At 37.2% G+C, this 13,710-nt stretch overlaps 1 protein-coding gene across 1 annotated transcript in view; it reads right to left on the reverse strand.

Moving 5' to 3' along the window:
- Positions 1 to 13,710, reverse strand: part of LOC148938992 (facilitated trehalose transporter Tret1-like) — a 124,741-nt gene that overhangs the window by 73,571 nt on the left and 37,460 nt on the right. Inside the window, exon 3 of the mRNA XM_089107382.1 lies at positions 10,223 to 10,491. Within this exon, the coding sequence (XP_088963508.1) occupies positions 10,223 to 10,491 (269 nt within the window). The remainder of the gene's footprint in view (positions 1 to 10,222; positions 10,492 to 13,710) is intronic.

Raw genomic sequence — 13,710 nt, forward strand, 5'->3', positions numbered from 1 at the left:
GACACTCCCCCAAAACCCCCAGGGCAAGGGTTTTAAGTTTTGCCCTGGGGGCATATAAGAACGATGTTGGCACAATGTATTATTCATTATTTTTTTTTCCTTTAGAGCAGGGCACTTCGTATCGAAGAATTTGTCGCGAAAACTTCGAAAAGGGCTCATTCAATTGGAAACTGGAGTGGATTATGCCCTTTTTAATAGTCGAAAGTGATTGGAAGGCGACTAACACCCCTTCCACGCCCACCATTTCCCGAAACACATGCAATCAAAATTTTAAGATAGCCATTTTGTTCAGAATAGTTGATTTCCAGATAGAAATTATGTTTCTGGGGAGGATACTCCCCCACAGCCCTCAAGGCAAGTGTTGTAAGTTATTCCCTGGGGGCATATAAGGTTTTATAGAAGACGTAGTCGTAGAAACTTCAAAAAAGACTCATTCGATGGGAAATCCTAAGGGCTAGTGCCGTTTTTACTAGTCAAAAGTGATCGGAGGGAACAAACGTTCCTCTCAAGCCCATCTTTTCCCCAAACACACCCAATCAAATTTTTTAGATAGTCATTTTACTTAACGTGGTTTTAAGTTCTGTAAATTAGGTCTTCGAGGATGACAACCCCCCACAGTCCTCAGGGAAAGGGTTGTAGGGGAGACTGGCTCAGGTTTGCCACAGCCCAGGTTTGTCATTTGCATTTAATTAGGGAGCCATTAATGGAAAAATTCCCATAATTTAGTTTTTAAGTTGTTATCTAGTAGCAAAAGCTTGAATGTATCCAACTTTGAGTTGAACCCCGTTTTCCAGGTTTGTATGGTAATTTGATTTTTAGGGCTTGAAAAGTAAATTTTTGTGTTAAAGAAAAATGAAAAGGTTGGTCTCTAACATAGAGGTAAGGGAGAACTTTTTATGTTGATAGAAACGTCTGAGACTTAGTAAACTATTAATAAAAGACATTTACCGCCCTCTTCAATAACAACTGAAAAGTGCTGATTTTTCTTCAAAAAAGGAAAAAGCCCACGGTTGCCACAAAAAAACAGCCCTGGTTTGCCACTCTAGAACTGGCGAATCTGGACCTGGCAAACCTGGAAAGCTAAATTTTTGCAACACGTTTCATTGATATTTACTTCATATTTTGTCAGATACACTCAATGAAGAAACGACAATCCCATATACTTTAGCCTGGAAGATTCAGTATGGTTGTATCAAACTTTGCTTGGACCTCATTTATTTTTCTCACCACTTTATGCTACAAGACAGATCTTTACAGAGGAACAAGAAAATACTCTTGCTAAATACGTGCAAGCTGTGTGCCTTATATATTAAGGTTTAACACCACTTGAAGTTTGTCAGCTTGCTTGCAGGTATTCTCTTGCAAAAGGACTTACCATCCCAAATTCATGGACAAGCAGTGACAATCAAAATGCTGCAGGTGAAGATAGGTACCATGGTTTTATAGCAAGACACGAACTACTTACTGTAAGAGCGCCTAAAGCAACTAGTCTTGGCCGTACAAGTGCTTTCAATTGCGTGACAGTTGGGAGATTTTTCAAAAATCTTGGTGATGTGTACTAGCGCCACAAATTTACTGCGCAAAATATTTGCAATGTAGACGAAATTGGACTATCAACAGTTCACAAGCCAGGGAAAATTGTTGCAGCAAAAGGACAGAAACTGGTTGGCAAGGTAACATCAGCAGAAAGACGGTAGAATATTACTATGTGTGCAGTGAAAAAAAGACTACCGAAATTTTGACTGATACCCCAGTGAAGGAAAGAATCTGCCGAGAAGAGGAACTGAAAGCTGCAAAAAAAGAAGAAAAAATAACAGAAAACCCAGGAGAAGAAGAGCGCAACAAAAGCTAAATTGCAAGAAGCAAGCAAAGTATTTTTGTTCCTTGAGAGTGAAAGCGAGTCTGATTGTGTTGAGATGGAGCTTGACGATGAGAGTGAGGAAGGTCTTAAGCTAGAAGAAGATAAGAAAGATGTCGGAAACAAGCCAATAAAAGTTGGTGACTTTGTTTTATTTGGACTTGCAGGTAAAAAGCGTGCTAAGTGCTTCTTTGCTGCAAAAGTTTTGAAGGAATATCCACTTGAGCTTGATGTTCTATTCTTGAAGTGCGTAGAACCTAGCAAGTTTGTGCTTACCGACGAAGAATCTTCCGTCTTTAAGTCTGATATTGTAACAGGGTTAGGTAAGCCCTCAGTCTCAGCTTGGACTTCAAGACTTAGCAAAAGGCTGAAGTTTGGTGTTGACCTTTCAGGATACAAGATGTGTTAATCGGTCGAAATGTTCCATCTAATGAGACGGCCTTTAAGAGCATACTTAGCCAGGATTTGATTTACAGAAGGTGGGTCTTTGAGTAGGCTACTGTCCTAAGCCTGTTCATATTTTTGTATCTGGATTCTGAAAGACAATTAAAAATCTGATAAGCAGCAAATTTTAGGACTAATTCTAGAGAAGTAAAAGCTTTCCTTGACTTGAGGTAGGACGGTGGCAAACGAAGGCCAATCTGTGGCAAACGTGAACCAGGGTGACCCTGGTTCGCCACTTTTGGGCTACATCAGTGTAACCCATTTTTTGCTACGTCCAGAAACATTGGTCGTCAAGGATTTATTTAGAGATACCCCAAACATGAATATATACATGGCAACTTTCAGAATTATTTTATGTCAAAAACTGTGTTTACAGAAAATAAATAAGCAGAAAAGTGGCAAACGTGGGCCGGACTCCCCTAAGTTATGCCCTGGGGGCATATAAGGTTTTTATAGAACGCGTAGTTTAGCAGTTTCGTAGAAACGATGAGCCCTTTTTGAAGTTTCGTAGAAACTTCAAAAAGGGCTCATTGGATTGGAAATTGAAATGGCTAGTGCCCTTTTGAATAATCGAAAGTGCTTGTAAGACAACTAATACCCCTTCTACGCTCATCATTTCCCCAAAAATTTCCAATCAAAATTTTGAGATAGCCATTTGGTCCCACGCAGTTCAAAGTCCAGGAAATTATACCTTTGGGCAGGACACTCCCCCCATAGTCTTCAGAGCAAGGGTTATAAGTTATGCCCTGGGGGCATATAAGGTTTCTATTGAAATCTTTGTCGTAGAAACTTGAAAAAGGGCTCATTCGATTTGAAATTCAAAGGGCTAGTGCCTTTTTTAATAGTTGAAAGTGATTGGATAGCGACTAACGCCCCTCTCACGCCCACCATTTTCCCAAACACATACATTCAAAATTTTGAGATATCCATTTTGTTCAACGTAGTTTAAAGTACTTCAAATTAGGTCTTTTAGGATGATAACCCCCTCAGAGCCCTCAGTGCAAGGTTTGTAAGTTATGCCCTGGGGGCATATAAGGTTTATGTAGAAAGTTGTTGTAGAAATTTCAAAAAGGGCTCATTTGTTTGGAAATTGAAATTGCCCTTTTTAATAGTCGAAAGTGAGTGGAGAGTAATTAACCCCCCCTCTCACGCCCACCATCTCCCCAAAAACATTCAATCAAAGTTTAGAGATAGCCATTTTATTCAACGTAGTTGAAAGTTCTAGCGATTATGTATTTAAGGATGAAAAGCCCCCCAGAGCCCCCAGGGCCAAGGTTGTAAGTTATGCCCTGGGGGCATATAAGGTTTTTATAGATTGAGTTGTCGTGAAACTTGAACAGGGGCTCATTCAATTGAAAATTGAGTGGGCTAGTGCCCTTTTTAATAGTTGAGAGTGATTGGAGGGGAACTAATCCCCCTCTCACGCCCACCATTCCTCCAAACACATCCCATCAAAATTTTCAGATAGCCATTTTGTTCAACGTAGTAGAAAGTTCTGGAAATCAGGTCTTTGAGAATGACCCCCCCAGCCCTCAGGGCAAGGGTTGTAAGTTATGCCCTGGGGGCGCATAAGGTTTTTGTTGAAAGTGTTTTGCACTTTACAAAGTTTGCACTTTACTGAAAAAAATACAAATGAATGTGCATTGTCAGTTTAATATATATATACTGATATTTAGTAATCAAAATTAGACCCCGGCGCCGCGCCGGTGGATCGACCGAACGCCGCCGACGAGAGGCCCGGTCGACCGCCACCGAAGTGTCGCAATGTCGCCGGCACGCTGCAGGTGCACCGCCACCGGCAGAGGCGGCGGCGTTCGGTCGACTTTAAATTAATTTTGCGGCAATTCTTTATTGCGTCAACCGCAAAGTCGGAGCTTTTCCTTCTCATGTGGTTTATTATTTCGATTTTCCTGATTAGAAATCAAGCAGGGCTTGCACTATCCCCGAATTTTTGGGTACTTCCCGAAAACAAAATTGGTTCCTCAAATCCCCGAAAATCACGCAATCACGGTGCCACCCCTAGCGATTTATCACCAGTGACTTTCCCTGCCAAATATTACTTTGCATACCATAATTCTTCACTACTCTCTTGTTCATTAATTTTCGTCTCTTTTGTTACTTTGCATAAAAACCAGACTGATGCAATATGCATTTGCAAATATTACAATATACACAGTTCTTAATATGTTGACAAAAAAAAGTATCGTCTTTGTGAAATGAGTTTAAATCCTTTCGAATGCAGTTTCTCAATCGCTATTTCTTACATCATTCGTAGCCAAGAATTTTATTTTCAAGTTGAATGGAATTATAGAACGCATTCACTACTATACAGCTTCAGCCTTCAGTTGGATTTTGAAATTGACAGCCGACAGATTATTTCTACAGCTGAATCGTAAGTTTGCAGATTTTTTTTTTTTTTTGCTGTTTTTAGATAAGATTTTCTTAATGTTTAATCCTCAATTTTTGAACGCCTTATAGAAAATAAAATCTTCTTTCTGAAACATTTTTACTCCCCCCCCCCCCCCAGAAAAAAACCTTCTATTGAGACAAAATTTAGCTATAGACTAAGCTATGTACAAGGTTGGGGAATTAAAGATCGAACCGGAAGTTATACCAAAAACATGATTCATAAATAAATTGTAAATTATTGCTTATAGGGGGGGGGATAGGGGCTATTATTTTTAAATGATTATACCTCATTTGTTTTTGAAAGCAGGGATGCCAAAAAGATAATTATTCTATTCATTTAAAGTGGAGACAGAAGAAAATGATATCAAATTCCCTGGGAAACCATTGAAATATTTTGATATACCCAGGGCTTCCCATTAGGACTTGTTCATTGTCTTGGGTATTTTGCGATTTCTCAAAGGCTACTGGCCTAATTTGGCTTTTGTGTGTGCTCTTGTTTAATAAGATTCTTTGGATCTTATTGAACGCCACGGCGAATCTAGGACTCAGTGTTCTAATAATTTGAGGCATATCTAAATAATTTCGAGATTTTTGTTGCTGTCATTGTACCCCTTTACTCATTCCCTCAAATTTTTTTTTCAAGGAACACTAAGCTGTTTAACGTTATTTTGCGTGTTTGTTTGAACCATATAGTGACCTAGTTAATTATTAAGTAAACTATTTTTATAATGTAAAGCTGAGACGGTATCTTATCAAGGTGGTATCCAGAGGGGGTAGGGAGGCGTTAAATTTAAATGGAAGTATCTCGAAATTTCTTTATTGAAAACAGGGGTCCCAAAAAGTTATTTTTTTTTAATTTAAAGCCGAAACGGCATCCTATCAAGGTGGTATCCGGAGGGGGGGGGGTAGTGATCTGTCATATTTAAATGATAATACCTCGATTTTTTTTTGAAAGCAGGGGTACCAATAAGTTAATTATTTTTTTTTATTTAAAGCAGAGACGGTATCCTATCAAGAGGGTATCCAGATGGGGGGGGGGGTAGGGGGCTATCATATTTAATTGATAAGACATTGATTTTTTTTTAATTGAAAGCAAGGGTAACAAAAAGTTGAAAAACTAACGAAAACTAACAAAATTGTTGTAAGTTATGACTCGTATACAGCTTGAATGTTCTTGTCCTCGAAAGGGACTGTGGCATATGTCCCCAACCCGTGTTTTTTTTATTGATGAAACGGATTTACTTTGAAAACATTCATTCATAAGTACCAGGCAGATTCACACTAAAACGAATTCGTGTGACGAAAGCAATATCGACATCCCCACCTAACTTTGCGCTCGAGTGACAATGGCGCCCTTGGCCCAGTGCCCAAGTTACATTAAAAGGCCAGGTCATAGTAAAAGCTTTCTACAGTGGTTTAAAAAATTCGATCACCCCACAAATGATTACCAAAAATATGCATAAATATAAAAAATGCAACATTTGAAATATTATAACACTTTTTTCAAAGCTTTGAAGAATAGCAAAAAAGGCTAAATACCCCTAACTACGCTTGAAAGCTATTTTAAAAAGAAATTCTTTGGAGATTTCCGTGGAAATGACCATAGCAGAAGCTTTGAGCCTGGGTGAGGATCAAAGAGGAGTCTTTGAGTATTTTTGACCACAGGTGACTTATTGTTGCGACTTTCTTAAATTTGGTTAATTTTGTGAGCATTTGAAAATCAAAGCTTAAACTCAATAACTGATACTAAGTGACCTAACATTTTGCTTGGATTTAAAGTGACGAACTAGGATGAAAATCTCAACATCCTCCTGGGGCTACTTCAGTCAGCTTATTACTTTATTTAATTACATTTAAAACGGATGAGCTTTTCATTTTTTACCTAAGAAAATTGCTGGCACTTGATTTTTCTTCATACCGAATAAACCATTAAGTGTTTTTTGTTTCATTGTAATTGAAGTGTTCTCATGTGAAGTGTTCATCATGTATTTTTCAGTTTGATAAATTTACTCCTTTTAGATGCAGTTTATAATTGACTGATATTAGGTATTTATCAGTTTATAATTTGGAATGAATCCCCAAAAGAAAAAATGAATAATATCCAAAAGAGCAGCCAAAAGGAATAAAAAAGCAGCAGTTCAGCCTTAGCCTATATGACATATATTCTATAGAGAAGCCAAAAAAAAAACACTTTAAAATGTATTTTTTTTAAATTTGTTATTAAAAACCAGTTTTTAATACAAGAAGGTTTTTTAGGAATCCAAAAGAGTAAAAAAAAAAAACAATCAATATCAAAGTCACCCATTTCACTTGTTTCAAAGGTGACAAAATAGATATAGGCAAAGAGCATTATGAAAAAATTAAGCTTCTAAGTTCAAAGTTATATTCAAAGCTTTTACCCAGATAACTGAAGAAGTTTGTGATACGGCATTTGAAGTTTTGTATGCAGTAACGCTCGATAAAAAAACTACTAATTAAACTAATAAAAAATAATAATAAGGCGCGATTCTCCTCCTTAATCCCTGCTCTTTAGGCTAAAGTTGAAGAATTTGTTCCGTTGCTTTAATAGGGACTACTCAAACACTACTCAAACGCACAATAGGACTTTTGGCGTAAAGAGCAGGAGTTTGAGCCTCCACTCATATAAAGAATAATTTTTGCTCGTTCTTATAGCATACCCATGGTTTCCGTAAATGCAAAGAGGGCTAACATCATCCCAATCCGAGGCACTATGTGCATACTACTAGTAGTACTTCTACTGCTAAAATTAATGCTGCAACTAAGGCTGAGGGTATTAATGAGAAATTTTAGAAAATGTTGATGGTGGTGTCAAATTAAATCAAAACACACTACGTGTATGCAGGATGTAAAAACGGCATATAAGCAATATCTTAGGAACAGGTCAGAGCATTGAAACTTTGAGGGCATGTTGAGGGGATACGGAACAAACCAAAACGCACTATATTGATGCCAACACTATTCCTACTACTACTAATGCTACGACTACTGCTACAACTGAGGCTAAAAACATTAATGGTAAATATTAATTGAATATTTAGGGGAATGTTGTACTAAATCAAACACACAATGTGCACGCCGGATGCCAAAAGGGCGTATGCACAAATTTCTTAAGAACGGCTAGGAATAATAATCTGAAACTTTCAGGACATGTTGAGGTTTACGTTGACCCGACCTAAATGCATTAATATTTCTACTACTACCACTGCTACTAATGCTACTACGACTACCACTACTTCTAAGGCTAAGTCTATTAAGGACAAACTTTCGGTGAATGTTTAGGATACTGTTGAAATAAATCAAAACACACTATGTGCATACTGACTGTCGAAAGAGTGGTTCAGCGGTATCCCAGAAACGCCTTAGAATATTAAGATGAAACCTTCAGGACATCTTAAGGAGGATGTTGAACTAAGCCAAAGGCACAACTTTCACTACGTTTTTTGTTCATGTTGGCATGAAACTAAATCAAATGGAACTATATGCATGCAGATAGTCCATAAAACGCATCAGCAATATCTCAGGAACGGCTTAGGGTATTAGATTCAAACTTTCAGTGCTACTGATGCTGCTAAATCGGACGGGATGAATATCATGGTAGTTAAAACAGCATAGGTGCAATGCGTTAGGACAGAATTGGATATTAAGTTTTATTTTCAGGGAAATTTGAGGGGGTATAAAACTAAACCAAAAGATTATATGCGTATCTAGATTGTCTAAAGGGTGTATTTGCATTATTCCAGTAACAGCCAAGAGTGTTATATTGGAATTTTAAGAGCATATTATTGGAAATGTTGAACTAAATCAAAAGACACTATGTCCGTCTAAGTTTGTCATAAGGGCGCATTTTCAATATCTTTGGAATGGCTGAGTGTATTAGATTGAACCTTTCGCGGCATGTAGAGAGGGATATTTTATTAAATACAGATGTTGAAAGGGCGTATCTGCAATATACCTGGAATGGCTAAGGGCATTAAAATGAAACTTTCAAGGGATGCTGAGGTGAACGTTGACCAATATCAAAGCATTATAAGCATCAAGGTTGTCAACAGAGCGTATTAGCAGCATTCCAGGAACATCTGAGAGTATTCAATTGAACATTTCAGGGCTATTACAACTACTGCTACTACTTATACAACTGCTACTACTAAAACTACTAATTATGCGACTACTACTTCTGATACTGTGACTACTTACGACTATGACTACTTGCGTTTATAACTGCTTGCAACTGTGGAAACTTGTGTCTGAGACTCCAACAGCTTCTAACTGCGACCATGACTACCTAGAGGTGCTATTGCGACTGCATGCGACTCTGAATGCAAAAACTACTTGTGTCTGCAGCTAACTACGACTGTGACTGTAACTAATTGCGACAGTGAATACTTAAAACAGTGACTGCAACAACTTATGACTGCTACTACTACTACTAGTACTACTACTACCACTACCGCTACTACTGCTGCTGCTACTATTGCTACGACTACTACTACTTCTACTACTACTAATATTACTACAACTACTACTACTACTACTACTACTACTACTACTACTACTACTAATACTACTACAGCTACTACTATTAATACTACTACTACTACTACTACTACTACTAATACCACCACTACTACTACTGCTGCTACTACTACTAATGAACCACTACTACTATTGAACAAAATCAAAAGAGTTTAAGTACATCCAGGTTGTCAAAGTCCCAATGGCATAAATGCAATATCTCGGGAATAGAATAGGACATTATGTTGAAACTTTCAGGGAAAGTTGAGGGGGATATAAAACTAAATAAAAACAAACTATATGTATCGAGGCTGCTAAAAGATTGTCTGTGCAATACCCCAGGAAAAACTCAGGGTTTTAGGTTTGCAAGGTATCTTTTTGGAGAAGTTAGACTAAACAAAAAGACACGCTGTTTTCTTAACCAATGAAAAAGACTATACAATTAAAAACAAAGAGAAATCAATTAAAAAATTCCAGAAAAGAGGTTTTTGAAAGAAAAGTAAAGAGCTAAATTAAAACAAAAAAAGAGTAGGAACAAATTCAAACACTATTACCATCGTGAAACCACCACAAATCATCATCAATAAATAAATTAAACCCAAAAATACAACAAATAACCAATTCAAACTCAAAACGAGTGGAAACTACCACAAAGAGGAGTGAGGCTAACGGCCTGCGTGCCTTCTAAAGACCAGAACGTGATTTGCACTTTATTGAAAACGAAAGACACTTCAAACGTTTTCTCTTTTCTGACTTCAATAAATCCCAAATTATTGAGACTTTCAGAAATGAATACCAGTATATTCATTAACTGTCAAAACACATTTTTTTTTTCAGCCATTTTGGTTGTGAAGGTGATTTTTTTTAATACTATGAGAAATAAAAACTTATCTCAAAATTAGGATTGTTTTCAGTAAAGAGAAAATTATATTCTGGTCTTAATAACTGTAGCGGCAGTTTACAAAACTAAAGACGCACCTTCCTCTGTAAAATTGTAGTGACTTCCTAGCTTCCTCCTCTTTTCCTTTGGATAGAAGAAATGAAGGAGTTTCTGGCACAAAAAGCATGGAAACGAGTAAAGAAGCTGGTAAGATGGATAGGATCCAGGCAAGCTCATCCCAGTCTACAAATTTTCCAATGACGTATGTAATTAAGATACCAAGTGCAAGAAAAATCGCAGTAAAACTTCCCAAAGCTCCACGGACCCTTGGAGATGAACATTCTCCAATCTGAAATTGTATTGAATAATTTATTGATCATGCTATTCTCAAAGTAACAAGACTGGACAGACAAACATTCAATGAGTAGTAAGACTGAGTAAGCACATTCAATGAAAATAATAGTGGTGAAGAACCAGAAGAAGCAGTAATAAGATCCTCTACTTTCCCTCTGGATAGAAGAAAGAAGGAGTATCCGGCACAAAAGCATAAAAACTAATAAAGATATACTAATAAAACTTAAAGGATCCAAGCAAAGTCATTCCAGTCTACAAATTCCTCAATAATATATACAATTAAAATCTCAAGATCCAGATAAATTGCAGTAAAACTTCCTAAAAAAACACGGAATCTTAGAGATAAACATTTTCTGATCCAAAATTTTATTTATGGCAGAGTTGCTACTCTGCCATATTTTGTAGTTTATTTGCACTTGTAGATAGCTTGTATCATTGATACAAAAAAGCTTAGCCCTTGGGGAAGGGGATCAAAGTATTTTATCCAAGGAGGTTGTAGCAAAAAAGTATGTTTTTTGTCCCTATTTTTTAAGTTTTTTTTTGGATGGGGGGGGATATATATATATGTATATAAGTGTGTATATATGTATGTAATGTGTATGTCCCTATCTTTCTCTTTCCCTCTCTTTCTCTCTCAGTCTTTCTCTCTCATTCTCTGTCTCTTTCAGAGACAGGGGAGGGAGAGGGAGAATCTTTAAAGCTGTTAAAATCGATGAATATTGTTAAGATCTTGGAAATTAAGGGTGAATTAGGGGGAGGGGGTGAATATAGAGACGATCGTTCCTGCTGCATCCTGATTAGGTAATTTTGTTAGACTTTGAAAAGTCACAGCTTGAATCCAGTTGCGAATGATAATAAAACGCTTGGTTTAGTTTTGTAAGAATTTCTTTTTTTAAAGAAGATGCAAGAATTATATGCTTTCCCAAAAGAATTGGAAGACCCCAAAGACGTGAATGCAGTGTGGGTGGTCCGTTTGAAAACCTTACCATATAATCCTCTATACACAAGGAACGTCAAGAGATTTTCAATCAGCAATATCTATTATTGTAACAATCCTTTCAAAACATTTTTTTCTAGATTAGGGGGAGGGGGGCTCCTGACTTAAATTATCGCATCTTTCTATGTAACATGATAGTTTGGTGCTATAAGTTTTTTTTTTGTAGATTTCCTGTTTCCTGACTTTTGCTAAATTTTTCTTATTTAGTTTCGACATTTTTATGCTAGGACGTATATTTTATTAAAGAAAAAAACACTAGTTACCTTAAATATAAGAGGGACTGCCACCCCTAAATTTTGAATTTTATTGTAAACCTTTTTATGCTAAAATTTAACTTGATTCTAATGAAAGTAATACCAGTATATTCTCTCTATTACAGCTCCTAAACTCTGCTACTCTTCCTAGATAATGTATACACTCGTTTGTGTATACATTATGGTTAAAATTTGTGGTAATCAGCTAGACCGTAAACGGCAAAATTTTCAATTTGGATATTTTGAATATGATCTTTTGAAATGAAAATTGTCAATAACGAACCGATTATGTTCCTTACACTTAACCTGACAAGTATGTGTCCAATAAAAGAGTCATGCTTACTCCCGCCATTTACCCGTGCAGCCCCAGCCATTTGGACGTTTGCCTCTCAATTGCTTGGGCTGTCTGTCTTGGCTTTTCTCTGTCTGCGATTGGCCATGTCTTGGTGCGGCCGTGTGCAACCTACTGCAACATGCTTGATAACTTCAATTCAAAATCGGTTGATTTTGACCGTTGATTTTGAGTTGGAGTTGTCGGGTGTTTTGCGGTGGGTTGCGTGTGGTTGCATCGGGACGTGGCTGGTTGTGGGCGGGGGGGGGCCGGGGCGGATGGTTCGAGTAATTGGGAGGCAAATGTTTAAATGTGTATAAGCTTTCAGTAAATAGGATCTTCAATTTGACGCTTAAAACATTTCTTCAAAAAGACCCGTCTTATAAGCTTTAATTCAGTTTAAAGTTTCAAAGGAAGAAGGGCTATGCAGTTAACATCCTAACCCTATCTAGATCAAACAGACCTCTCCTAAAGGCTGAATAGATTTATTCCTAAAATGTGTTTTTTGATGCTTCAGACCAAATCCCCCTCCCCCCGAGAAAGATCTTCTGACTCTCCTCTTTATAGCCACTGTGCAGCTATGCTGTATTGTGAATAAATGTATGAAGTCTTAAATGAACTACTTTCTTAAGAAAGATTGCGCGGGGAGCAATTGCCTAAGAAAAATACATTGTTCACTTATCCACACTTTCAGTGTAATCTACACTTTCTATCAAATATAAACTTACTTAACATAAATAAGAATATGAAGAATTGACACTATGTTACATGGATAGTAGTCTCCTACATTTTCTTATCGTTCCACTAAAATAATTTGACAGAGCGATAGCATTTTTCCGTTTTATAAGTAGTAGGTTAAATATGTCACTCAGTTGTATATTTCTGTATATAACTTAGATAGGCCTAGTCAGTGAGTTACACATATTTATAAGTAGTAGGCTAAATATGTCACTGAGTCATATATTTCTGTATATAACTTATATAGACCTAGTCAGTGAGTTACACATATTTTAAGTAGTAGGCTAAATATGTCACTGAGTTATATATTTCTGTATATAACTTGTATGCCTAGTCAGTGAGTTAAACATATTTATAAGTAGTAGGCTAAATATGTCACTCAGTTATATATTTCTGTATATAACTTATATAGGCCTAGTCAGTGAGTTACACATATTTATAAGTAGTAGGTTAAGTATGTCACTGAGTTATATATTTCTGTATATAACTTATATAGGCCTAGTCAGTGAGTTATGTATATTTATAAGTAGTAGGTTAAATATGTTACTGAGTTATGGCCTTTGCAAAAAAAAGTGATCCGTTTATCTGGCATCCCCCAGGCCATTCAGCGTGTCCCCAGGTGGCGATAGGGGAACGCTCTACAGATATGGGGAATACCTCCATAGGAGGCACGGACCAAGGGGGGACCTTGTCCCTTGGTGTCCATAATAGAATATTGGGCACCCTTGCCCGGGGTCATAAATAAAGGCGGAGGAGGAAGAAGGCCCTTCAAATGTACACTCAAAAAGGCCCACTGGTTTGTCCACAAGTTCCATTAGTTGCAAACCTTCTCCCAGTAATGGGTTAAAGTGCATGGTGATGCAAAACCCCATTGCGGGAAGATCCTCTATGGGAGGCAACTGTGGTAGGGCG

This window comes from Artemia sp. Qi Xiang Cuo, unplaced genomic scaffold (assembly GCF_049724085.1).
Source record: "Artemia sp. Qi Xiang Cuo unplaced genomic scaffold, ASM4972408v1 HiC_scaffold_23, whole genome shotgun sequence".
Taxonomy (NCBI): Eukaryota; Metazoa; Arthropoda; class Branchiopoda; order Anostraca; family Artemiidae; genus Artemia; species Artemia sp. Qi Xiang Cuo.